Genomic DNA, 27,719 nt, shown 5'->3' with positions numbered 1-27,719 from the left:
AATCTATTCGCTTGCTTTAGCACCCAGCGTACGAATCTCACCTCTCAAAATGGTTCCTACCAGCTTTTGACAAAGTCATACCAGAGTGAGACAAAGCAGTCAATACAGTAGTACAGGTGCTTTTATTTTTCTCCTGTGAATGTTTCCTGTGCATAAGTTTAAAACATTCAGAAAGCACAGACTGAATATCAATCTCCACATATTTTACATCACAATTCAATAACAATGTTTACAAGTTTTATATCTATGAAACACAGTGAACAAAATGGCATTAAGTTTTCTCCCCACAATCTTCCTTTGTAAACAAGTTCTTCCCGGAGGATAGTCAATGGAATTGATGCAGACCACGGTACGAAAGAGGAATGACCCTTTAAAAACTTTTTTTAAATAAGGACTATTTATAAATACACTCTGATTCTCTCAATATACATTTACAGACCTGATCAATTTAAAAGCGATACTTACATTTCTCTTTTAAAAGAAAATGTCAAAGAGATGGACCACTATGGGGATTATTCTCCTACGCGAGGGAGGAAGCAAGCAAGCAACAGGTTTACAGGAGAGAGTTAGGAGCATCACCATTCTTCAACCTTTTCTTCTTGGACACCAATATTATGGAGGATGGTCAGGGTCAGAAGTCATCTACTTAAATTCGAGCAAGTTGCAGTCTATCTTGTAGTACACATAGGGGTAGTATTCTTGCTGACTGAGGTTCAAACCTGGAATATCCATAGTTGCCTATAAAAGACAAGTTTATTTTTTTAAACTCAATAACTAAGAGTTTAGCAGGAGAGTTAATGGCCACATATTTTCTTTAAACACGTACAAGTACTGTTGCTTAGACTCAGACAAAAACCACCTGCATTTTATCTTTTTGGTACATTTTAAAATTTCCTTCCCACTGGGGAAGGGTCATAGCTTTGTGACAGAACATATGCTTGACAAGCAAAATTTCAAGATTTTCTCCACTTCCACACAACACAAACATTTCACTTTTTAAAAAAGTGATAGCTGGGAAACTTCAGAATTTAATGAGACTCTCAACCAGTCCCACTAGCTCCACAGAGATTGATAAATGACACCATCTGCCTCTATCAACAGAGTCTCCATGGCACCAAGTGATGCTGAATGGGAGGTGATTGTTCCAAATCAGCCATTGTGGCACTCAAGACATTGTGATTGCTGTTTTAGTAGTTTGCACAGGGCCATCCCTTCTAGCAGGACCTAAGACTACAAATCAACCATGTTTCTACTTTACCAACATCAGGGCAAACTTATAAACTGTCCAATCAGCACAAGCTCCCATGCTGGTAGATGTGGCTAAGCCAGATAGTGTCTCCTTGGTGTAAGAAAATTCTCAGTCAATGCAAGTTCAACAATTTGAATTGTAGGTGGACGTCGTAAAAATGCGAGTTACTTACATCAATGATTGCTGCTGCGCTGCTGTCAAGGTGCTTGTACAAGTCATACAAAACCTCTCTCAATTTCTTCATTGTTTTCTTGTTGGGCTGAAGGAGCATAGCCTGGAAGTTCACTGGCAAACCATACCTAGAGGAGCAAAGTAATTTTAAGAGCTGTTGGGGATGTGCTTCAGTTCTGAGACTTCTGGAATGCAATTGTTGTCACCATTAGTGATACAGTGAGGCAGCCAGTTCAGCTCGATCAATTGTTATTGCTGCTCTCCCCATCATGGAGGTGGGGATATGGTGATGGAATATGCATGTGCTTCATAAGCACCCGATTATTATTTTTGTTACATGATGGTTTCATGGAGTATGACAATAAGCCTTAGATGAGCAATGAACCTGACAATGTAAAATTAGCTTGGGTGGAGGGGGAATATGGGTGGAGGAGGGAGTATGGAGAGGGGCCAAAATCACCACTCCTGCCAGTTATTCTGGAAATATACTATTACGAAGGGGCAGCAAAATTCCCAAATATGTTGAGCTCTGCCATTAATGAAACTCAAGAGTCTCTGTACCAGTTGTCGTTTGCTGTATTGTTTAGAAAAACTGCCAATAAAAATCAAACATTTCAAAAGTTTTTGAATAAGCACCTGTTCACTCTTTGTGCTCAAAGCCAAATTAACAGGCAGGAGGATAAGAAAAGAGGGAAAAACAGGTATCTGAAAGGGATAACTCTCTTATTTTGGAACACTTGTCTTATTCAAAGGTTTTGGAATCATCTTTGGACCATATTGGCTGTGAGTCCTGGAAGGTCTGCTCCTTGCCTTGAAGGCTTCTCCACCTGGCCTGGGATGGCAGGGCCCTGACTCTGGCTACAGAAGCTGAGGCTGCTGAACAGACTCTTGGGCTGGGGTGTTGTTTGGGGTTTTTTGCTGGGGAGGGTTGCTGTTGTTGTTTGGTATCTGTATTTCAGATCTTCTTGTGATTAATGTGGAAATTGTGCAGTTTTTGGTTGTGTATTTTTTAACTTTTTCTTTATTGTTTATGAATACTTAGGATATTTTTTCATGATGTAAGCCACCTTGAGAATGATTGGAACTGTGGAAAAGCAGCATACAAATAAAATTTATGTACGTATGTAATCATATTTCCTGCATTTGCTATCTCAGCTTAAGAATCAGCTGTCATAAAACTGTTATAGCATTTTACTGCGAATCTCCTTACTGCACTACATTGCCTCTAGCTCTTGCAAGCAGCAGCAACCAATTTGATATATGTCATGTCCCTCTGCTGAAATATGATATATGTCATGTCCCCCTGCACTTTGCTCCAGTGGAGGCTCCCATTAGTGAAAAGGCGAGGGAGCGGAATTTTCATCCCTTCTGCAGCCCATTGTGCTACTGTCTGCCTCCTCAAATATGTTCCAGGGATGCCCTTTAGAACATCAGACATCCAGAATAACAGCAGAAAGAAAGTAGCACATCAGACTGCAGGAAAAGGGGGAGATTTGAAGACCACCTCTCTGCCTTGTGGATCATGGAAGTATCTGGAATATCACAAAAGTTTAATATTAAAATAATCTCACTGCTTGTCTGATTGCTTTAGTAAATTGGCCTTGTTCCTAGTTAATGCGTAAATAGTAATTTGATTCAGATAATCCTGGTGTTTGTGCAAGAGAGCGCAGCTACCAAGATTCACCAGACCAAACATGTGGAATGCTAGTGATTCTTGAAGGAATGGAGCAATAGCTCATCTATAAAGAAAAATACCTCAAAACTGATTCAACGAAGACTCTCAGCGCTTTCACATGAATCCACGCAATGAAAGCTTCACTGAAATTTACTTTCAGCCATCGTACTAGAGGCCCCTGTATTTGGAAAGGAAAAGCAAGAAGTCATTTTAAGCATCAGGAGACTTTGCACTCTATTCAAATATGTTTTGTGTCTGGCAACGTTACTGCAGCTGCTCTGCAGAATGAACAGGCCAAAGCATGCTAAGAGGAGATAATGGAAGCATCCTTTGGCTGGGAAAACTGAGATTCTGAACATCAACATATTGTCATTTTAAGCATTTATTTCCTGCCTTTCTATATGAAGACAGAGGAAGCTTACCTAAAACTATAAACTATTAGCAGTAATATAAAAACAGCAGAAACAAAAATACATACAACAATTACATAAAAGACCAAGTCAAGGGTTCACCTAGTCACAGGTTAAAATGATGTGGGGGGGACCATCTTCACCTGGCATCAAAAATACATAGGACCAGTGTTTTTTTCTGGGGGGACAAGGGCGTACACATACCCCTAAACATTTTGTGAATCTAAGTTTGGCCTCATTGAGAGGCAGCATTTCAATATGAGTCGGAAAATGAGAGTAGCCCTAAACATTTTTTTAAAAGAAAAAAAGCACTGCGTAGATAAAGGTAAAGGGACCCCTGACTGTTAGGTCCAGTCGTGACTGACTCTGGGGTTGCAGCGCTCATCTTGCTTTATTGGCAGAGGGAGCCGGCATACAGCTTCCGGGTCATGTGGCCAGCATGACTAAGCCGCTTCTGGCGAACCAGAGCAGTGCACGGAAACACCGTTTACCTTCCCGCTGGAGCGGTACCTATTTATCTACTTGCACTTTGACGTGCTTTTGAACTGCTAGGTTGGCAGGAGCAGGGACCGAGCAACAGGAGCTCACCCTGTTGCGGGGATTCAACCTTCTGACTGGCAAACCCTAGGCTCAGTGGTTTAGACCACAGCGCCTCCCGCGTCCCTTTTACTGCATAGGACAGTATCCAAGGCTGCAGTTGCACTTGGAACAATGCATTTCCATGGACTCAGTGGTGCTTCCTCTCCTGTCCTCATCAGCACCCCCCTCTCAAAACCAGCTCTGGAGGGTTGGGGGAAACTCTGGGGCAGATCTGGAGAGCTTCCAATGATGATCTTACTGGATAGGCAGGTTCATATGGAGGGAATCAGCTTTTAAAAAGTCATGAAATTATTCAGGAAAATGTAGACAGAAAGAAAAAGGAACAAGCTTATCTACTGGCATGGATCTTTGTCTTTCAGAAATTACATAGGGCACCTCCAGTAGGAGATGTATGTAATGCATTCAGAACCACAGAAATGGTAGCAATCCTCAATACACTGGGCACTGCACAGAAACATCTGAGAGCTTACTTGCAGGAAGGGACCCACACAACAAATTCTCCTTCTGTGGAGGTAATGGGCACTGGGTGGGAGCTGAGTTGTCTCACAGCCTTTGCGGACGGTTCTAGGGCCCTGACATATCCCAATGCCTTCTAGAAAACTTAATAGCCAAACACTGGAAAGCATAGCCCAAATTGTAACCTACAATTACTATAACAGCTTTCATACTGTCTAAGGCTGCTTTGCTTGCTCTGCATTTACTGCAATGTTTCTTATATATCAATGAATTAGTCTCCATAGTCCCTAAAGGCAGATGTAGGGAACTATTTGGGGGGTTGAAGAATTATCTTCAAATGTATTTAACACACACTGAACTTACAAACTGTTTCTTCTTATCAGTAGACAGCCTGTTCATTTCTTCCTTGTCTGCCTTCATCTCTTCTTCATTATACTGAAAGTCGCGGACCATAAACCTGCATCGGGAGACCAGCAGACCATTGGAGGTTGCTTTACAATTGCTGTTTGGTAGAAAAACAACCTGGGAGGACCACTTACTTGTTTTCCCTGGCTTTGTGCCTGAACTCATCCACGGCCTTCCTGAACAAGGTGACATTACAGAGATAACTATCCTGGTCCTCCGAAAGAACACTGCAAAGAATGAAAGACACCAGGGAGCACAGGTCAAAAAATAAAGGAAGAGACATACTGGAATAAAAACTGTAACCTGTAACGCAAGACCAGCAAAAACAGCTTATGTGCTGCTGCTGCACAGTTGTACTGCTTCAGATTACAGTGCTAGGCTTACAGATGGTGTACCTCTATTAGAGGAGTAATTGCAGCTCACCTTTGCCACGCTTCACAGGAGAAGTGCTCGAGTCGCATTTCACATTCAAAGCGTTGTCCTTTCTGAGCAAAGCTAGCTGCATTAAACCCGCTGAGTGCAATTTAAGTGTTCTCTCAGAAAATGACCTCAAATTTGCAACACTACTTAACAGCTTTCAGTAGCTTTCCCAATCTTGCCTGCTTAGTAAAGTGAATGGAGCATTAGAACTGAAGAACTGATACTGCTTCAGAGGAGGGGCGAGAATGAGAGTTGTACCCGCCCTTGCCCTATAAAACAAATTCTGTGCAAACCAAAGGTTCCTCTAATGCAGTTGGCCCAGTAGAAGATTACTGGACTTTCAACCTTCAAGTCCAAATGACAAAAATATGCTTTTTTGAACATCACCTCTCCTAACAATTGTACCATGTGGTTGGGCTGTGGCCAACAGTACAGCTGGCTGCACACATTACTGGGCCTTACTGGAACCAGACTCAGGATAAGGTGGCACTTGTATTCATTGTTCAGGAATGCAGTTTCTGGGGAAACGAATTCAAAGACTCAAATCACAAGGTGATGAAAGAATTCTAAAAGAGAACTAACTTTTTTTTGGGGGGGTGTTATAGTACTGGGCAAACCAAGTCTCCAAAAGCTGTTTCTCCTTTTTTTGGAGTACATCAGCCTATTTTCAACTGTGTTCCTAAGTAAGTGGAATCAAACTTACTTGCTGGATCGTGGAACTATCATATCCGTTAAAGTTTCATACTGCTTCATCCAGTCATTATAATTTATCCTAAAGATGGAAAAAGTAAGCATTAGTTGCCTTAACAAAAATCCCTGGGGAGCACAAAGTTCTTTTTGCCACTGTCAGCACCACGAGTGTTTTCAGGATACACTGGGTGTACACACAGGATACACCCAGGATCCAAGGAGCCGTCTGATGTGTCCTCCAGGTTTCTCCATGAATACACAGAGGGGCTGCTTAGTTTCCTTTCCATCTACAGAAGAACTTAGCACTGCATCAGATGTTGCTCTGTCAGCTCCTAAGTCAGGAAATAGTTTTATAGCACTATTGTATGTATCTTTACTCAATTTACTCTGAACTCCAGGGATTCATTCCCAGTGGTATGTACAGCTTAAGACTTAGACAGACTTAAGTTCTCCATTGCAGCTTTAAGATCATACTGTTGACCCAGGACTTGCAAGGAATTTGTTGTACCTATTGCAAACTCTTGTTTTTATTGCATAGGAAAAAGCACTCCTGGTTTTCACAGGGTAGAACATTGTGCATTAGAGCAGAGATCAAACTTCTAATACTTGATGTTTTTATTACGTTTTTAGATATGCTGCAAGTCACTCAGAGTGGCTGGGGAAACCCAGCCAGAAGAATGGGGTATAATAACAATAACAGTAACAACTCAAAGTGCATATTTTTCATTGCATTTTTATGTACACTTACTTTAAAAGCAAATATGCTAAGGTTTGTACTGCAAGCCCCATTCAACACCCAGAATAAAGCAGGCATGGGGTAAAATTAAACATAGAAATATAAAACTAAGTTTTTGCTGTGTATATAATTTTAGATGTACAGAATGCTCTACATAATTAAGCAAGAAGCTAAACTCAACACCTTTTTCTTTAGTTTCAACTCTTTATTGGCCTAAAAATGTCTTTTTTCCCCAAGACAATACCTTTTTAGCAAGTATTTTCCGTTTTAATTTTTTTAAAGCTAGTAAATTTCCATGAGCTATCAGCATCCTTTGACCAACTCAGATACATCCTCAACACAATTTACTTTGACTAAAATATTATTACAAAGAATAGCCTCGTTTGCCTGGCCTGCTAATACTTTACTAAGATTGCAGGCTAATATAGAGAGAGTTAGGGCAGGGAAGATAAATGCAGTGATAAGAAGCAAAATGTTGACTGACTTGTGTGAATCCAATTTACAAGCTAAACACTTCAATAGGTTAGAGCAAATCAATGAGAATTTCTGAAACCTGGAGGTCAGTTTTCGCAGCTTAGCTAGATTTCTCGACTGACTTCATAAATGAACAGATTTTGCAGTGCTTGTGAAAGGGCTTCAACTTACAGTGCAAACACTGAGTGCTTTTGCTGATGCTGAGACGATGTAAAGAAAATGTCTGTTCCCCTGTCCCTTAGAAGTGGATTTCACATTTCCACATGTGCCTTTAATTGTTCCATGGTAACATAGCAGTTTCAGCAAACAAATTATTCTGTGAAATATCCCTTCCTCTCAATACATTCTGTATGCTTGTCTTTACGTTTCAGCAAGGATTCTTTTTGGGACCAGGAGACAGACTTACTTTGGTACAACCACTAACAACGTAATCAAATATTCAGAATCAAGTACAAAGTCATCTTTCTTTACAATTTCAGCCAGACTTCTGGTTAGCAAACTTCCCCTGTTAAAGAACAAGAAGATCAAGAAATGAGTGTATAATTCTTATATTTAATTTGATCTGAATAATAAGACTTTTGGCGGCAAATAGCTACAATTTTTATAATGCTCCTGATGTGATATAATCAATTAGACATGCCCCAAAACCAACTGACAAATAGCCAAAATCTCAATCCAAGTGACTGGATAACTTAAGCTCGGTAAAGTATGAAATCCCAAGTTTTCAGATAAACTTGCATGATATGCAGAACCCACCACTTAAATTTTCTATTATAGCTGTGATAATGTTATCTGAAAACAAAGATCAGGTGCTGTGATACTAAAGACTGACAAATCGAGCTATATGGCTGGTTGTTGTACAATTCTCTGTATGACTTCAACATGATGGCAAATATGTTTCTTCCCTCTTTTTTCAGGTTTTTTTCTTAGCTTGTTTCAAATGTGGCTTTAACTCCACCATTATCTTGTACAGTATGTTCAAACCCAGAGGTAGGGCAATCTGCTAATTTAGGCCCTTGCCTGAGAAATGTATGAATTCAGAAATCAAAAGTCATATGTGCTGTGTTGTACTGTTGTACTGTTTTATTGTTGTTAGCCGCCCTGAGCCCGGCTTCGGCTGGGGAGGGCGGGATATAAATAAATTATTATTATTATTATTATTATTATTATTATTATTATTATTATTATTATCATTATTATCATTATTATCATTATTATCATTATTATTTTGAACATATCAAATTCATCAGCCTGCTTTCAGATTGCCTTACAGAAGAAGACAACTCACGCATTCTTCCTTTCCAAGTTCTGAAGGTTGCCTTTCAGGTTGTTGTATGCAGACGCCCTTGCCTTCAGGTCATTATCAATCTGAGTCACTCCCTTTAAAGGACAAAATTCAGAAGCAAAACTATATCAGTGTTTTCTAAGAAGCATTTAAATACTGCATTAGACTTTCCTATAAAAATGACAATTATGTGCAAATGAATATCAGGCTAGGAAAATAAGACAACATTCACTGGCCAGCATTCCAGCTGTTACCCTCCAGATGTTTTGGACTAGAGTTTCCATAAGCCCTTGGAGGACACCAGAATGAAGAAGGCCACAGATTATCACTTACACACAGTTTCTTAAAGAAGTTTACTATATTAGTAAACTGAGTTCGAAAAATCTGTAATTGCCTTAAAAAGGATTACGACTTGGAATCCCCTTTTAATGAACTTTTTAAAAAGACAGAAAATTATTCTCAGAAGTAATGAAATAGCATTATTTTGTAGCATATATGACCCATTTAAACGGAGCTTACACTTGGCTAGAACAGTCACTGAAGTTGCTAATGATGTGGGGGTGGGATCCAGAAACATACTTGAGACTTACCCCAGGGCCTCCACACACCCAGTGGAATTCAAATTCCTTTCCCTTTGGACATTTAACCTCCATACACTATCAAATCACTCTTGAAACTCCTCTCTGTTTTAAGTGCACCTTAAGAGGTACTGTTGCCCTAGACTCCCAGTTTTTTTTTCTGGCAGCCTGTGGGTCTCAACCATAGAGTTTTCCATCAAAGATTATTTTTTTTAATTTATTTTTTTAATTCTAACTAGGTCTGGTCTTGGATCCTTTCTGGAAAACCCATGTGGATTTTCAGCCTTGAAACAACTTTTTTTCATAAGTTGTTCCAATAGAATAGTTTCAAAATCACAGGGCTATATCCAATGCTCATCCTACTCAGAGTAGTCCCAGTTAAAATAATAGCCATGGCTAACTCCAGTCTTAATTGGTCCTACTCTCTGTAAAATAGGGGGATACCACCCACTGTGGCCCATTTAGCACATCACAGCAAACAATTAATGGTTTACTGTGAACTTGGGTGGCAGTTCCTGCTTCAACCTTAACACAGAAGGACTACAGAAGCTTGTTCAAGTATGCCTGATTTGAACATCTAGCAGATAAAAATGGTATTTAGGAGCATCTACTGAAAGATCTGGTAGTTAATGAATTGCTGCTCAAGTAAACAGCGCTCATGGTGAAAGGGAAAGGCATCACCCAAGAGTTTTCTGAAGGACTGGAAACAAAACTGATCGCAGAGCTGGCAGGGAGGGACTATTTACTTCCTTTTACAATACAGAATAGTTATTGTTCCCATACTTATGTGAAGCTATGAAATATTTGGGGAATTACTGCAGGGAATTGCCAAGAGGCCAACTAGAAGAAAAGCAATGATTTGGCTGTGGTGACCACCCAGGGAAGGCTACAACTGCACGCCTCACTATCCACAAATGGCACTTTAGTTGGCTTTATCTTCCCTTTCCTCTTTAGCACAATGGCACCATTCATCACTGGTGATGATTTATTTAGACAGTTAATCTACCAGCTATTTCACTAAGCAAGATGAATCTCTTCCTAGAGAGCAGTCGCCAGCCGCCCTGCAGCTGGAGAAAGAGCTTCCCTTCTTTGAGCTATTCCCTAATTAGAAGCTATTCCCATCCATTCCCAAATATCTATAGGAGAAACAAGCAGGGCAGTGGGGATGGGAAGAAAAAGAAAAGGCTTGGGTTTTTGTCAAGGGCAAATGCCGCATAGAGGAGTCTTAGTCACAATTAGTGCGGTTAGGAAACAGGATTGCTACATCCTGCCAGTTTGGAAAGAAGGCATAAGTTGTCGGAGAGAACAAGCCTTTGAGTTAGGACTGTGGTGCAAGACTGCACAGACAGACAAGAAAATTAGATCAATAATATTTTTGACAAGATAATCCATGCTTGCCAGTGTAGGACTAAGCCTTCATAAATGGGCAAACTATAAACGAATACAAATTTACGGTGTTGTAGGTTTGCACTGAACAAGACAAACATGGCAAATCTGGAACTATACTTGATAATCTGCTAACGATGATAAGTCTTTACTTGGATTTTGTTATTTTAACCATGTGCAACTGTGCCTATTTTATAGCTTGTTTCCATTCTGTATTCCTTCCTCTGAAATGTCTGATCAATACCAATTTTGTCACTTACAAGTATTCAGTACTGTAAGATGCCCAACTGGGTTGCATATCTATATTTTATTAACCGTATTTATATTTCCAGAGAATGTAAGACCCTGATGAGAGGTTAGTCTATTACCTGACCTTTTCCAGGTTCCCCCCTTTCTTAATGTTAATAGGAGGCAATTTTCCATTTCCTAAAACCTCAGGTCAATGTTTTCATTGATCTGCCTGATAAATCACTGTATGCTTTTTGGGGGGGGGGGAGCTTTTGCACCACAGAAGCTTTCTGCACTTGTTCGTCACTTTGGGCATTTTTGATGGTTTCTTCTTTTTTAAAAAAAGAACATCAAAGAGACTAAAAAGCAGAAGCAATTTTTACCACACCCTGGTGCATGTACCACAGAGATTATAACACAAGTTTCATACCTCTTTGGATAGTATAAACCTACCTTGGCAATTATTTCTGAAATATTCTTCAGAGACTGCTTGATTGGATACTTTGCCATGTCCCACTGGAACCTTGTTATGTAGGTGACCAAATCAACTGTGAACACAATGATTGAATATTGGTATTGGCAAACTGAGCACAAACTTGTGCTTTGTGAGGTGTTCTGGCTCCCGGCCGATTTATGGGCACAATTTAAAATTCAGATTTAACCTCAAAAGCTCTGAACTTGGCCAAGGCTATCTGAAAGACCATCTTCTCCTCTATGTACCTACTCAGACCTCAAGTTCCTCTTCAGAGACCCAGCTCTGGCTGCCCCCATTGAATGAAGTGTGGTGAGTCACTGCTGGGAGAGTGGCATCTCAGTTATGGAAGAGCCTGGCTTCATATTTCTTATCCTTAAGAAGACCTTTCTGCTCACTTTTAAATCATTTAAGTAATCTGGCCCATTTTTCTAAAATCTGTTTTTAACTTTAGGTGGGTGGAGTTCCGTTTGGTTTATTTATCTAGGGTTCCCATCTTTTAAAAATGGCTATGTTTACTTGGAATTTCAGTTGCTTTTTTACACAACTATTTTAAGCCAGCCAGAGAACTTTACGTTATGGGATGGCGCACAACCTGCATGAATGAATAAATACAGCTACCAAGCAATGCTCCTGGAGACTTTATATAGATGTTTGCCTTTTAAAACAGGAAAGATTATATGTAGTGTAAGAAAGTTTAGAAGCCATTGCAGCAAGGCCATATTAAAAGGTATGCTGTTTGGGATGTTTCTTTTCATATATGAATTTTGTGCACATACATCATTAGAGTGGATCAGAAGCAATAAGAGGATGGACCCCCATTACCTTTAGTTGCTGAGAGGGGGGCATTTTGACAGGGCATTGTTGTGACAGTACTACAGGAGCAGAAGTGGCCCCCACCAGACTATTTCTTTCGACATAATTAAAAATACTGGATTGCTGTGTTCTATTTATTCAGGTCACCTAATGATAACCTAGATTTACAGGTGGTAACCAATTATAAAAAGCTACTCTGGGACAGCTTAACACTTATTTTGGCCAGCCGTGATACACTGGTTTAGGGGCGATGAAACGCTTGTTAGAACGGGGTTGAGGAACTTGCAGCCTTCCAGAGATTGTTGGACGTCAACCTCAATCATTGGCCAAGCTAGCTGGGACTTGCTGGGAGCTTGATTCCAACATCTGGAGGGCCACAGATTCCCCAAGCCTCTTTCAGAAGTTACTTTAGTAAACTCTGAAGGCATATTACACACATCACATCAATTTTTTCACTGGTATTCAGAAATGGCACCCCTACTCTTACAAAAGCATCTGTGGTGTCACTTTTTAAAAGGACTGCAAGGGAAAAAATGGATCAGCATTCCAACAGGGCATCTTTCACACTATTCTTTGGGTATGTCAGTATTTTTCATTTCTTTTTGATACTATCGACTCAGGGTGATAGCCAACTAAGTTGTACTGAGATCAAACCCATTGAAAACAACAGACATAAGTAACTTGCCCTTGTTCTCAGTTGGGGTTACTTTGAATATGCCCATTATTGGATATCACACTCAAAGATTTAATGGACAAGATCAGTATCACCATAATTATTTGTATGTCTTTTTAATGCAATGAACATTTCTATCTATTTCAAGGATGTTTAAATTAGCATACATGAAAAGCTTGTGCTTAACGTAACTAAGGAGAAGACACTGATCACATAAAAATCTAGAATTATAAACAAGGTAGGGAAAGCAGAACTGCAGCTGAAGAGCACGCTTCCTTTTAGATATTATATTTATAGGTTGGTTTCTAGGTTTTCTGCTTGCTTTGAATTTTTGCGATCACTTGTGTTGCAGAAAATGCTTTCCTATGACTCATATGCATCACTTCTGAATTTATGCTCAAACCATCAACTTTCAATGTCACCCTTCACAGAAAGCTAACATTTACCTCCATTGGCCAGAAGGTTTTCCTGAACTTTATCTTTACTGTCTTCCAGCACATCAGCCATATACTGTGCCACCTTCTTGACAACACTGAAGAGAAGAGAAAAATTAAGATAAAATTAAGATCCTATTCGTCTTTCTGTCTGTGGACTAAACGTTTCAGCAACTTGGGGGCTGTATCAAATGAGACTCACAATTAGGTCACAATTCATTTCACAGAACTGTTTCAAACTGACAACAAATTGTCCCCCATGATACTCTTCAAAATGCTGCTCATGAAATTTGTTGTGGTATAAGATCTGCTCTTTGCTCTTCGAAAGCTACGGGTCATTTAAGACTGGGCACTTTCTCTGATTTTTGTAAGTTTTACTCAATTCAAAGAATTTTTCATTGCTTTCTGTTAGGCCAATATCTAAAAATCTCTCCCGTGTCAGGCGATAAAGTGCACTAGTTAACTCTAGTATCAGAGGCCGGGGATCTTTTTTAAAAAATTGAATTTATATACTGCCCTATACCCAGGGGTCTCAGGGTGGTTCACAAAATAGGAGGTGCTGTTGTACTCCTGCTTCTTTAACTTACTCTTTGTACCTGTTTGGCTACTGTGAGAACAGAATGCTGAACTGGATGGGCCTTTCATCTGATCTAACAGGGCTCCTATGTTCTTAGAGATCATTTTAGCAATGCAGACAGTCAAAGAACAATCACACGTTCCTAAACATGGCAAAACTGCAAGTACTTAAGACTAACACACTGGGTTGGTTCACAGGTAGCATTCCTGAGCCTCCAGATGATCCTTGTTTTCACCTGTTTCCCCTCCCTAGCAAAGCAGGATTGGAATTCGTGGTTTGACGCTGGTTTCCATACCTAGTTTGGAGGGCAAACTCAAACCACTGCTTGCGAGTTTGGTTGTTGTGACTTGTTATGGTTGTCCAAACCAAGAAGTAGCTAATTAACCCAAAATATTGTTGGAGACTCAGAAATATGGCATAATAAACCATACTGTGCACATAATCTGATTGCTGGCAACTGACAAAGTAAAGAAAATAACACAGGGATAGCTTTATCATTACACAAACTCAGGACTGTGGTTTGTTTGGCAATAACAAGCAAGGATTGGAATGCCAAAAGCAAACTGCAACTTAAAGCTGGCTAGCTATCCTGGCTTGTTAGGAAAAAGCAAAGCATATCCCTGGGGTTGGTCACAATACTAAACGACCCCTTCCTTGTTTAGTTTATCTGCTTACACCAGAGGAGGTATGTGGGAGCGATCAGGCTGCCTGCACAGTATGGTTTATTCCACAAAGGTTCTTCGCTTTCCATTATGTGCTAACACTGACAGTCATTAAGCTGGTTAACCTAAAAAACAGACAATTAGCAGGCAATACATAGGCTTCTATATTGCAACAAAACAGAAGAAACATGAGCAGTGATATTAGGTGGATATTAAAAAGTAGTTACCTTTCCACAAATGTATCCAGTTTAGCCAGCTCATCAGACAAGCCAACTAACACATCAAGGGTACCAACCTATAAAGGAAAGAATGAGAATTATTTTAGATAGAACATATATAACAAGGTAACTGTAAGAAGGAACTATTAGACTAACAGTGCAATCCTATGCATTTTTAATAACAAAGAAGTCCCACATTAAATACAATGGGATTTATTTCCAAGTTTGCATGCATATGATTTCAGTCTAAAAATTGTCTTTTTTAAAACAACAACATTGCATTGAAATTTAAAGATAATCATTTTATTTATCATCTGCCAGCAACTACAATGTTAAGAGATTATCCATGCCAGTACATTGGAACAGGAGTCAATGAATCTCAGCAGGGAATAGAAATGGATTTCCAAGCTGGTCTAACCATTTGTTCTATATCACAAGTACATTCAGCATTAGCTTGTGATACTGCATTCAGGGAGGCAACTTAAATAAAATATAATTTGGAATTTTTAAAAAGCCTAACAGCCCCCTTACTGTACAGTTTCAGTTCACGCTGTAGAAGATAGGAGCATGCACTCCACAAATACACAAGTTAGGTAAGTGATTTACAATTGCTTCATTTAGTAAGCAAAGTAACATTAGCAGGCAAATATTCTTTGGCAATAGGAGTGTGCTGTGTTGGTACCATCATGTCTCATTTCCCCTAAACTTAAGGTGCAAACAGTTTGAATACAAAACCATGTGCTTTTGAATGGGTATACCTTTAAATCCGGAATGTTAAACTTTGCATTGGTAGAAAGGTTGTTATTTTTTATGGTTGCAGCACACAGCTTCTCCCATGTCTGCTGACATGTTTTTTCCCCAGGAGCAGAAATCAGCCAGAACTCTGTCATTTTTGCCACTTTATTGCGACGCTGATGATTTTGAAAGATAGAGGTAAAACACTGGGGAAGCGAAAGACAGGGAAAAAAAACATTTAAATAACAATAGAGAACAAGGTCCTTTCAGAATATATAACTTCATTTCTGTTCCACCTCTGGGCCACCGGTGTGGCACACTGTTCTATACAGTACTGCCCTCCTGGCATACGTTTTAACACTTACTTGAAAGCATTTCTAAACCATTTCATATTTTAAAAGTCTCTAAGCAGTGTGCCTTTACAATAGTGAAACAATATCCATTAAAACAAAAATACAGCCTAAAAATCAATAAAACTGCATGAAAACAAAAAGCATTTAAAACTGATTCAATGCATTAATACACATAAACCAGGGCCTAACCTGGTCACGGAAAGCCTGTGAAAAAGATCTCTTGGCTCCCAGTACATTTCTGAGCACAATTCAAAGTGTTGGTGCTGACCTTTAAAGCCCTAAACGGCCTCGGTCCAGTATATCTGAAGAAGCGTCTCCACCCCCATCGTTCTACCCGGACACTGAGGTCCAGCACCGAAGGCCTTCTGGTGGTTCCCTCACTGTGAGAAGCCAAGTTACAGGGAACCAGGCAGAGGGCCTTCTCGGTAGTGGCGCCCACCCTGTGGAACGCTCTCCCACCAGATGTCAAAGAGAACAACAACTACCAGACTTTTAGAAGACATCTGAAGGCAACCCTGTTTAGGGAAGCTTTTAATGTTGGATGTATTACAGTATTTTAATATTTTTTTGGAAGCCGCCCAGAGTGGCTGGGGAAGCCCAGCCAGATGGGCGGGGTATAAATAATAAATGTATTATTATTATTATTATTATTATTATTATTATTATTATTATTACTTTATTACATATAGAATTATGTAGACTTCTATTTTGAGATTAGAATTTTTGTGATGCTGAATGGTCAATTGTTTTGTAGTCATTTCCCCGCTTCTTTACTAATATCAAGTGGTTTGTATAGGAAGCCCTGTACAAAATATTTCACTTGTGCAATGGGGCTCCTCCCCCTCCTCCTGCCCATAATCCAGAACGAGGCAGTGGGGCACGATTGTTCCATCTGGCAAGCTGATATGCTTGTCCACATGGAATGTTAAACATCTATCAATCATTTTATTTGTATGCCACCTTTCCAAAGTTAAAACCATGCTCAAGGCAGCTTACAACATATCAGACAATAAACAAAACATCAAAAAGTACACAAAACTGAACATTTTCCACATAGTAAGAACCAAAATAAAAATACAGAAAGTAACATTAACAATAGCAACAACACACACCCCACGGAAAAAAAAACCACCTTCCTAAACAATACCCCCGTCCAACATAGTGCCATGTTGCCACTCCTACCATAAACAGGCAAGGGGCTTCTGAGGCTGCTCTGCCCAGCTACAAGAAATCTTTAATCTGTATAATCTGAGGGCAGGGTAATTGGTTCCACAGTTAATATTGCTGCGTGTTGTATGGCGATTGTGAGCATGAAGACACTGTACACTATATGATGTTTAGATTTTCTTTTTTACAAAATATATTTTCTATTGTTTCAGTTCATATAGGTAATATAACCGTTTAAAAAAGGAAATACTGTTAGTATATTTATACTGGGAAGAATACAGTTTATGACAGTCACTCATCCCCCTCTCCTCAAAGTTTTGTTTCTTGATGAACCCCTAGCTATGGGAGTTTCTTTACTTTCCCCTCTATAATAACCTGCATTTAAGCGGCCCTTCCAAAAATGTGATATTTCGCAGGACATCTATCTTGCTAGGCAACAGAACCTTGCATCAACACAAAGCACAATAAACTCAACTGTAACCTTCCTAACATCTATTCACATAGTTTTGAATAGCAGCAAGCCATGTAACTTCTGGTGTTGTTGTAGAAGCCTAGTGGGACAAACTTACGCAACCTGCCTGATATTCATATGACTAATACACTAGAAATCGTAGGATTTTAACTTCCTATCAGCTCCTATAACAAAATGAGTGTATGAGACTGTGGAATATTTTAGGTTACTACTTGCTATATTACTGAATTGCGAAGCTGAAGTGCCACACTTTGCTTTTAGGGCTAATTAGGCTTCATGAGAACTATTAGCACATTGTACAACACTTCCACAACTGCTTAAACAACAACAATAGTAAAGTTCTACTCAAACAGTTTAATAAAATGCTAAAAATGTGAACTGAAAATGTGCACCCAAATCAAAATCCCCTTTTCTTATTCCTCACAGGACTGAAACTACATCTCTTAAGAAGTATAATTGATTCATGTCTAGCCAAAATAGAAGACACAAAATTATGGCTGTTTTTTCTTGGATCAACTCTCAGGGTAACTTCAAGTGCATTCTCTGCAAAGATGTGTCATTGACAATTCATTGGATGGAGGTTTTTTTTGGGGCGGGGAGAGAAACTACTTCAATTGTTCTTAGAGTTTGCACAATGAACTCTATTCAGAATAAGGAAGTACTGAGATTGATTTCAAACATTACTTATACAGTTTGCACAGAAGAATGAAAAAAGGAAGAGAAGAAAATTCACATACTATAGCCTAGAACTTTTAAATAGGGAACTTGCGTTAAAGGTGTCAATTTCAATTGTCAACTTGCAGTCTACTCTGCTGATTAACATACCAGTAGGTCTCCTAGCACCAGAGCTGTGTGAAAAAGTGTCTCTGGATCTTCTAGTCACTTCTCCCCACTCACAATCCTTGAACGTAGGGGAAAGTATGGTCTATGTATCCATTATCACTAAACCTTTTTGGTCTATGTATCCATTATCACTAAACCTTTTTCCATTGCTCTTTACAGAAAATACTATTTACCAATTCAATAAGTAACATATTAGATCTTCCTATCTCCATTTCCTTAGTCCTAGCAAAATCAGCCTTCCATTTAAATAATACAGGATAAGATATCCACACATTTAAAAATGCAAGTGGATTAGAACTAAATGGAAATACGAATGAGTAATCTATGTATAAGAATTGGTATTTTTGAAATGAAGAGAAAAGTAATGTTTTTTTAAAGAGTGCTTATCTTTAGAGGAATCGCTAGTATTAAGGACTACCATAAAAGCAGCAGTAGTGTGTTAAACTGAATAAACCCATTAATTCAGCATTCTTCCATTTGCTTACACTAAGCTTACAAGGTGGTTCAGCTATGTCTGTTCTTTATTGAGCATTTGTTTACAGGACGGTTACATGACAAGGAGAATTCATCCTAATTTACTTATGGGGTGCTTGTTTTCCTGTTAATCAGTCGTTTATCTCACTTTTCAGTGCATTTCCCTAACCACAGAAAATGGATTTCTTGTGCTAGAATGACATAGCACTTTAACCGTGCAAAACTAAGTTCCTGGTATGTGCCTGAATCCATCCCTCCAAACAGTGACAGCCTGGAGGCAGTGGAACCCTATATTTGGCTAACCACTAGATAAATCTAAGGGTTAAGTTCTGATAAACCAACTCAAATTAATCTACCTATACTGAATTTTTAAAGACAAACTGCTTTCCCTTGTGTTGCAGAACAATGCTGAAGGGAACTTACAGAAAGCAGTTCTTTTTTAAGGAGAGAGCAATCTGTTTAAGGAACAATATAAAAATATTTCAAACCAAAGACTCCCAGCCCAGGGGTGAGGAATCTGTGGCCCTCCAGATGCTGTCAGAGTCCCCAGCCAGCGTGACCAATAAGTGTCATGGGAGTTGGGCTGCAACAACATCTGGAGGGCCCACCCTTGATCTAGAGGACATCTTTTCACATTGCTGTCACAACACTCAACAACAAACAGCCTGCCAGCAAAGTATTTTTTTATATAGATCTGATTTATTCTGGGTGACAGGAGTTGAATGAACGAAGTCATAAAATAACACACAGATCTGCAAGATGAGTTTGGTATGTTAGCATGATTTGAAGAATTGGAGGGGGAGGGAGATTCAGTACACTTAACTAAACTGCAATGTGACTGGATATCCAGCTCTTTGAAGAGACCCTCCACACCGAAAAAATAAACACATGTTTGTTGGTTTGTTTGTGAAGGGCTCGTCCTCTGCTTCTGCCTTTCTCCTGTCAACGTGCGAGGAACAGATTTGCAGGATTTCGCTTGTTTACTACCCCCACATGCGAAAGCTTAGGTCGGCAGCTTCGTCGTGGCGCCAGCTTTTACACGCACTGCACGAAGTGGGGTCTAGCCCGCAAATGACCGCCGTGCCCCACTGACGCCGCTAGTCAATATTAATATTAATAATAATAATAATAATTTATTAAGACACCACCAATGGGAAGACCTGAGTGGGGCGCGGGGGAAGCAAGCTTGAGAGCACCCATTAAAAAACCCAGCGGTCCCCAGGAGAGAAATCCGCCCTCCGGCCCCCCTCTCGGTAAGGAGAGCCAGAGGTCAGGGCGAAGGGAAGCGGGGAACCTGCCTCCTTTCCGGACGAGGCACCAGGGGCCTAGTGGCCCAGCCTGCCCAAAGGCGGCTGCCGCCGGGGCCTCTCACTCACCGGCGTCCGCGGAGCGGGGCACGAGCGAAGCGGCGGAGCTCAGACGCGGGGGGAACCGGCGGATGCCGAAAGGGGCCCTTCCCGTCACTCCATGGCCTTCGCGGGAGCAGCGGCGCCTGTCAGCACCATCACGTGACGACCGGCGGGGAACGGATCAGCTGACCAGGCGCTTCCCGTTTGGGAGCCCAAAGCCAGCCGCAGCTACCCCGGATGGAGAGGGGCGGAGCTCCGAGAGGGAAGCCGGAGAGCGAGGGGCGGCGGGCGGGGCTAAGGGTTACCTTGGAGCCGGAGCTCGGTTGGTGATAGGTGGAGAACGCTTGGGAACGACAGCGGACGGCCGCTAGGGGCGCCAGTGTCAAGGGAAGAGCCCGCGCTCTGCTCTCCCACTGTGAAGCTCAGATTTATGTGGGGACCGCGAGAAAGGTTATTCCGCAGGTATGATTTATTTAACAGTGCAGTCCCATTCCGGTCTACTCGGAAGGAGGTCCTGTCAAATTCAGCAGGGTTGATTCCCAGGTAAATGGGATTAGGTTGGCAGCCTAAATTATGATGGGGAGGAAAAAATAAATAAATCAGAATTTACATATAATAATATTCGTTTCTTGGGAACCAGGGCTAAGCCTCGGCATTCGTTCTGAAAGCCAGGACTATATGATGAAGTCAGAGAGGAGAAGGCATGAAAAATGACAGGTTGATTCTGTTAAATGAACCAATGCAGCAGTAACGTTGGAGGGCAGTACTTTAATTAGGAACATCCAGGTATTCGGGAAAGAGTAAAGCATATTGTTTACATTCAACCTCTGATACCTGCAGTTAGGACAGAGGAAGACTCCTGTCTAAAAATCCCTGGAGAGCTGCTACTCCCGTATCAACCAGTGTAGAGTACTGAGCTAGTACTCTGACCTCTAGTTTCTCTCGGTATGAGGCGATTTTCTGATAAACTAATATTTTTTCTTCTTCGAATGTGGAGTTTTCTGCATGTTACGAAGAAGGGGAGCAGTAAGGAGTTGAGCCTTGTGGAAATTCCAAGCACCGCAGGTTGTAACGTTATTAAGAAAACAATGCCGCCGTATTAAGAGCACGTGCAAAAGGAGTTGTGTAGATTTAAAGCACAACTCTATGCGTGTTTCCTCTAGAAGCAAGTCCCACTTTCACTGTGTAGGATGAAGCTTACCTCCCAGCAAATGTGCATAGGACTGTAGCCCCAGTTTGATCATCTTGGATGAAAAACAGGTTTCATCAAGGGTTGCTGGGACAAAGAAACATCATGGTTGCTCCTCTCCCAACACCATTTATTTCATTAATTAATTACTTTGTCCTGGTAGCCCTGGTGAAACCTGGAATCTTTTGTGGCCTGCAGAACTTAAGCTAATGAAGTCTGCGCTCCTATGCAAACTTGCAGGGATATAAGCCCCGTTGAACATAGTATGAGATACTTTTCTGAATAAACTTGGATACGATTGCACTGTAAATCTGCAAAGTGCCTCCCCTCCCACGTTATCCAGGAGTTCAGGAAAACTAAGGAGGTTGGTCACACATTTATGACCTAGGCTCCTTTGGGAGTGGGGATGGCGAGGGTGAGAATGGGGAGGGCCTGACCTGGACCTACAGCCAGCACTTGACAGTATTGGGCCCAGTCAGTACACAAGCTGCAGGTTGGCGGAGCCTGAAGCAGGCTTTTGTCTGTCTCCTGTCCTGCCCCAACCAGCATGAATGACAGGGTTGTGGATGTACTACTAGCTACACTGCTCTGTCACACTCAGCTACTGCCTAGCCATGGTTTCAAGTTGTTTTGCCAGTTGCCAGATAGGGAACAAATAAATGCAGTGTTTTTCACAAACAGAAAGAGAGGGAATCTAACAGCCATAACAATGTGTTTGCCAATACAGGTCCAACGTCCATTTCTAGATTGTGGTGATTAACTGCAAGAACACATCAATAAACATCAGGATGAACAAGCAGAATAACAAGGCAGATATTATCCAACTCTCAAATAGAAGGCAAATGTAGTGAAAAATATAAGACATGCAAGAAATACCTAGTGCTGTGAGTACAGAAAAGGTAAACAAATTTGAGTTTGCAATAAATGGGGATACCACTTCAGCGGCACCAGCTGTGATTTGCATGATCCCTACATGGATTGTGGGTGAACAACCACCAGCTAAACACTGCCTGAAAGTACCTTGTAATCTAATCTTGCACCTTGATACTTAGACATTAATCCTTGAAGTTCCAATTAACCCACAAATCTTTCTTGTGTATTGTTCTGTGCGCACAAAACTTGACAAAACTAAAGTCATATCCACGCCATATGGTTAAAACACATTTAAAACACATGGCTTCACTCCAAAGAATCCAGGGAGCCACAGTTTATTAGTAGCTCTGTGAGGGGTAAATGACAGGAAAAAACTTAAATGTGTGGCACATTGTGGTCGCTACATATGTGGAGCACAGCACATTCAGTTGCCTACAGTGTAGCCTGGCATGACAATTAAATTGCAGGCCAATCAGTCTTCATGGTTGGTGATAACTCTGGAAAGTGTGGCAGGAGAATTAAGAGTTCTACTATACACTCATATTCTGTGGGGTCTGCCACATTTCTAGAACTTTGTATACTGGTAAGTAATTGCTGTTGGGGAATGGGATTCAGTACCAGGAAGGCACCAAGATACATTGTGATAATTGGTGGAGTAATATCCTAATTTAGGAAGATCCTTCTTTGAATAGTACTGCAACGGCACTCGGCCACTAACTTTCTTTGGAATACTTACATGCATATTTATCAGAGCTGCAGTATCTTGTGGTTTGTTCGCTCTTACAGAAAATGATACATTTTAATGCAGATTAAAACTTGGTTTAATTTTTAGACCTGCATTGATGAAGGTTATAAGAGAAATTGTTATGGGTCAATCGAAGTCTGCTTTTATTGTCTGCTCAAATACATTTATACTCAGAAGTAAGTCCCTTGGCTTACTGGGGTTTTGAAGTACTGTCTCCCCAGTTCAAGTCTAACACTCCAGTTAGCCTAGGATTTACTGTTCATACATGTGTATAGGATTAAAGCCCTAGTTATAATTTTGTGCTTCACAAAAAGCAAACATTACTCAGCCCACACAGGTTCGAATTATATGTTACAGTGTGCAGCACAATGCATGCTTACTCAGAGAAGTATCATCAAGCCATATTATTTAAATTAGGTCCTAATAGTCTGCAGATGCTTAAGACTAGTAATAATCCATTATCGCATTCCTATTTTCAGGAAAAGTCCTCCGCTACAATAACAGCAGCAGCTCCTTTCTCACGGAGTCTAGATTGGGAAGGTAGCAAAGACCGTCTACCTATTTTCCTTTCCTTTTTATCCTATCCTTCTTCCAAGGAGCACAGGTAGAATACATGGCTCTCCCCTACCTGTTTTATTCTCACCACAATCCTTGCAGGTTAGTTAGGCTGAGTGAAAGTAATTGGCCATTTTTTAATGGCTTAGTGTCAATTTTAATTCAAATCTCTTCAGTTCTAGTATGGGGATATGTACACATCTTGCATCTAAAGCTCCCCCCAAAGAATCCTGGGAACTGTAGCTTACCCCTCACAGAGCTACAGTTCCCAGCACCCTTAGCAAACTACAATTCCCAGGTTTTCTGGGGGGTGTACTTTAAATGCATGGTGTCTATGCAGTCTAACACTGCTACAAGCTACACCTATTGAAATTTGCTCTTCTACACAACAATTAAAGCGGTAAAGTCTTGTCCCCTTTTGCATTTTACTACCTTACAGATCAATTGATGCAATCCTGAGTGCACGGTGCCACAAAAAGAATAAGTACCGTACAGCTGGGAAGGGAAACCAGATGTTCTTGGAATCCAGTTCTCATTAATTCCAGCCAGCATGGCCAATGGTTAAGGAAAACAGGGGTTTGCGTCCAATTTCATCTAGGGGCTCCATACCTGCAGGCACACCATGCTTGATAATGCTGAAGAAAGCACTTGCCAGTCTGAGTCTATTGAAAATTCCTTCCTGGCCCCAAATAAGGTAGTCAGTGTGGCACCTGTTAAGTAAGCAGAATTTTATTTGGTGCCCAACATCCAATGTCACCCAGCATCTAATTTCTGCATGTAGCAGTTTTGAAGCAAGTGGATTTAATGAATAGCTTATATTAAGGTTACCAGACATCCCCGTTTCCCGGGGACAGTCCCCGGATTTACAAACCAGTCCCCATACAAAATCCATTGAAGTTGAAAAGTGTCCCCAGATTCATTGAAAAAAGTCTGGTAACCTTAGCTTATATACAAGGGAAGGAGTCGTTTCCTGAACCCAATAGGCTACCACATCAGAGATATAAAAAGTAAACCACACCATCATTATCTTTACAAATAATCCTGAACATCCATGATTATGACTATCCTACAGGGGTCAAGCAGAGGTTAGATCATCATCACTCACTTCAGAAGCATTAGCCAAGTAGGCTTGCTATACGTCCTCTTTTTCCAGGACATGCCCTCTTTTTCAGGGGAAAGATTTCTGTCCCGGCGGATTTTTTGATTTTGCTAAAAAGTCCTAGATTTTTTTTCTTTGGTACCAAACCGCTCTCTTCTTCTTCTCTCTCTCTCCTTTTCATTTTCTCCTATCCTCCTCTCTTTCTCCTTCCCTCCCTCCCTCCCTCTCTTTCTCTTCCTTCTACATAAAAAGCCGCCATTTTGCTTCATTGCTTTTCCTGGGCTTTTTAGTTAATTATTTTGTATGCCTTCCCACCACCCCACGGACACCCCAGAGAGGGGGAGGCAGATTTCTTTATATTTACATGTCTCTCCCCCCCCCCCATTTTGCATGCACAAATTTTGCTGCATCCCTCCCTGGCACCCTCCAATGTTGCTCTGGCGTGTGCCCTGCCCACAGCATGCCCTGGTACACGCCAACTCCTGCACACACACCCCTCCCCTCCCCAGGCACCAGCAAATGCGTCCTTTTCGCTCTTCAAAATACAGCAACCCTAAAGTAGTGGTGATTATGAGTATTGCCTTGCAACAATGCGTGCCTAATCAAGTCAAAAGGATTCTACCCATTCTCTATAGCTGTCTTCCTGTAAAAGAAAAAGAAAAAGGGGGCTGCCACCTTTTCCTGGTTCTGCCCAGTGCCTTTGATGGCAGCGTGGCTGAGGCTGATGGGACCAGGAGTCTAACAACATTTGAAGTGCCTAGGTTCTGTATTTGTGTCCAATTGCACCAGCTGTGTGTGTTTGGGGTGTGTGTGTGAGAGACCTAAGTGATTTTGTATGTGTTATAGAATGGTCAAGGGTAAAATAAATATTACATATAGATCAAGCAACAGTGTTATTACCGGTATATATGTAAGTCAATTTTCCTTCGTTATACTTTGGTATTTACCAGCTTCTGATTAACTTCCTTCACCCATATTTCAACTAGAAAGGGGATGATCCTGTGTGGAAGAAACGGCTACTCATGGCCTGTTTGCCCACTGGCAACTTTGTGAGGGAGAACACACCTAGGGATCCTGTTAGTTGTAGAGACTTATTTAAATTTCTCTTTTTGAAAGCCACACATTTTTTAAAAAATTCTATATTTTAAATTGTATATATAATTAGAAAAGGGGGCTGTTGGCAGTTATAAGTGGGGGGCTCATTCTTAACAATTTGTAGATTAGCTTTGAAAATATTCTTTCGTACCTTTTGCAAGCTGCTCTATTGACAAATTCAGTTACTATCTAAAACTTTAGCTCTTAGAAAGTTGCTTACTTTCAGGGATTCTGTTGATGATGACACAAGGTTTGATAGAATGATGGCAGGCTTAAGACAGATGGTGACTTCATAATAAGCAGTTCTAGACTTTAGAGTTTTGGAACGGTGAACTGCTGTTTATTTCACAATGATATTTCCAGTTTTCATTGTATGTTGTGCAGCTAATAATGGCATCATTCACACCTAACATAGCCATATACTGACTTCACAAACAGTATTTATTTTATTTGCCAAAAAAATCTCGAATACAGCAGATACTGCACTGGAGGCAGACTTAGCTTGCAGTCCCCACCATGTCTACTCAAAAGTTAAGTCCAGCGGGGCTGGATCCCAGGCACATGGAGTTAGGATTGCAGCAACCATCAGCATGGAACAGAGCCACTGAAATCAATGGGACTTGTGAGTTTAAAGTTTAATAAATCAACTCTTAAGCGCAACTAAGTACGAAATAAAAATTTAGAAATATGTAAACTTACAGAAACAAAGAAGATCGTAGGCACTGACACAGGTTATTGTGAAGGTTTACCAGGGTTATACAGACTGTGATCAGGAAAAGAAATCCAGACCCTTGTATTGATTACAAGGGCAGTGCAATTTCCACAAGGTTAGCAGACAATTCAAAACAAACACCCACATGGCTTTAATCACCACAGGGGACGGAATTATTGATCACAGGTAGTTTACTGCAACATAACTTTACAATTTCAGTAAAGGAAGGTGACCAATTTTCTAGTCTTCAAGTGGAAGCAAGTCTTGGACCTTTTCTAGTCTCTCCAACACAAGTTTCACCAATGGAAAAAAGGAGACTGTCCTGCTATCTGTTGTCCAGGGAGGTCTTCTTCAAAGCCTTGTCTTCGTTTGACACAACTGGAACTAATGTCACATTGTTCTCACTTACTTACATTTTGCTTTCCCCTTTATCCTTATGCAAGAATTTTTCCATCTCCTGTGCTTGCAAAAATTGATAAATGACCTCACAGCACTCTTTCATTATTTCTTCGACTACATATTATAGCTGCTACATGAATGGTGTGGTACCTGCATAAAATGGCCTTATAAGTTTCTGGGTGAATGTGGAACAAAGCCATAAACTTTAACCTATTTTACTAATACCACAAGTTGTCCGGCTTGAATATACTCGCCATTGTTCCCTTGACCTTTCCTCCATATACAAAGTACTTCCTCTTAGGTTTCTTCTAAATTCTGTAAATGCTACATGACCTTTCTTAGTTTAGTTTGGAGCCTGGCTTGTCAGCATCCAATCAAGATATGATCTGCACATTCTGCCCATCTCTATACTGTTGTTAGCTGCAAGCAGAATAATAAATCATCATAGATCCAGAGGGAAAAGCCTCGCTCAGGTTAGACAACCTGGACCAGGCTTTCAAAATGCCACTGACAAGTAATGGCTTTTTTTTCCTTTTAGGGGACAGTCTCAGGCCTTGGAGAGATCCAGCATTTCTGTTGCAGGATCAAGGCTTCTAGTATCAAGCAGCAGAACAAAATGTTGTTCCCTGGTTAGTTGTGTAGAAGGCTTCCTTGATTACAATAGGAGACTTCTTTGAAACCTAATTAGAATGGAGGAGAGACAATTTGGAAGGGTTGCACTGCTCTCTCTCTCTCTCTCTCTCTCTCTCTCTCTCTCTCTCTGTGTGTGTGTGTGTGTGTGTGTGGTTGCCATGAGTACAAGGTGCCTGCAACAGTTTTTATTATTTGCAAATGTGCCCATGCCCCTCCCCAGACTGGTGACCTGTGATATAGCTTGATAAACGGGTTGGAGAACTTGAATGCTTGCGTCCTATTTTGTGACATTTCAGTTTTCTGAATAAAGGTCTTGCTCTAATGGACTTTGAAACATAATAAACAGTGTCAATACATCTGAAAGCAGCCATATAAAACAAGCATACAAACAAGATAATAAACATCTAATCA

At 40.7% G+C, this 27,719-nt stretch overlaps 1 protein-coding gene and 1 long non-coding RNA gene across 5 annotated transcripts; one reads left to right on the top strand and one right to left on the bottom strand.

Moving 5' to 3' along the window:
- Nucleotides 1-103: 103 nt before the first annotated feature.
- On the bottom strand, nucleotides 104-25,806 carry ATP6V1C1 (ATPase H+ transporting V1 subunit C1). 4 transcript variants are annotated; one of them, XM_083622736.1, is made up of 14 exons: nucleotides 25,716-25,806; nucleotides 23,980-24,080; nucleotides 15,374-15,556; nucleotides 14,625-14,692; nucleotides 13,171-13,256; nucleotides 11,217-11,311; nucleotides 8,575-8,666; nucleotides 7,693-7,791; nucleotides 6,090-6,158; nucleotides 5,101-5,193; nucleotides 4,925-5,018; nucleotides 3,176-3,273; nucleotides 1,422-1,548; nucleotides 104-738 (listed from the first exon to the last, which is right to left on the bottom strand). In XM_083622736.1, the coding sequence occupies exons 2-14, from the start codon at nucleotides 23,992-23,994 to the stop codon at nucleotides 643-645; spliced, it is 1,215 nt and encodes a 404-aa protein (XP_083478862.1). In that variant the 5' UTR covers nucleotides 23,995-24,080; nucleotides 25,716-25,806; the 3' UTR covers nucleotides 104-642. The 4 variants fall into 4 exon arrangements, with proteins under 4 accessions (XP_083478862.1, XP_083478863.1, XP_083478861.1 ...); XM_083622737.1 differs by having other exon boundaries at nucleotides 25,785-25,801; XM_083622735.1 differs by lacking the exon at nucleotides 25,716-25,806 and adding an exon at nucleotides 25,145-25,166.
- On the top strand, nucleotides 20,413-27,642 carry LOC310766532. The gene is made up of 3 exons (XR_014550216.1): nucleotides 20,413-20,551; nucleotides 21,925-22,096; nucleotides 27,214-27,642. It is a non-coding gene; the product is annotated as an uncharacterized lncRNA (long non-coding RNA).
- The last annotated feature ends 77 nt before the right edge of the window (nucleotides 27,643-27,719 follow it).

The sequence above is a fragment of the Podarcis filfolensis genome, assembly GCF_964270895.1.
Source record: "Podarcis filfolensis genome assembly, chromosome: 7".
NCBI classification, from domain to species: domain Eukaryota; kingdom Metazoa; phylum Chordata; class Lepidosauria; order Squamata; family Lacertidae; genus Podarcis; species Podarcis filfolensis.
The sequence above is the reverse complement of the archived record's forward strand: the minus strand, read 5'-3'. Positions and strand labels throughout refer to the sequence as shown.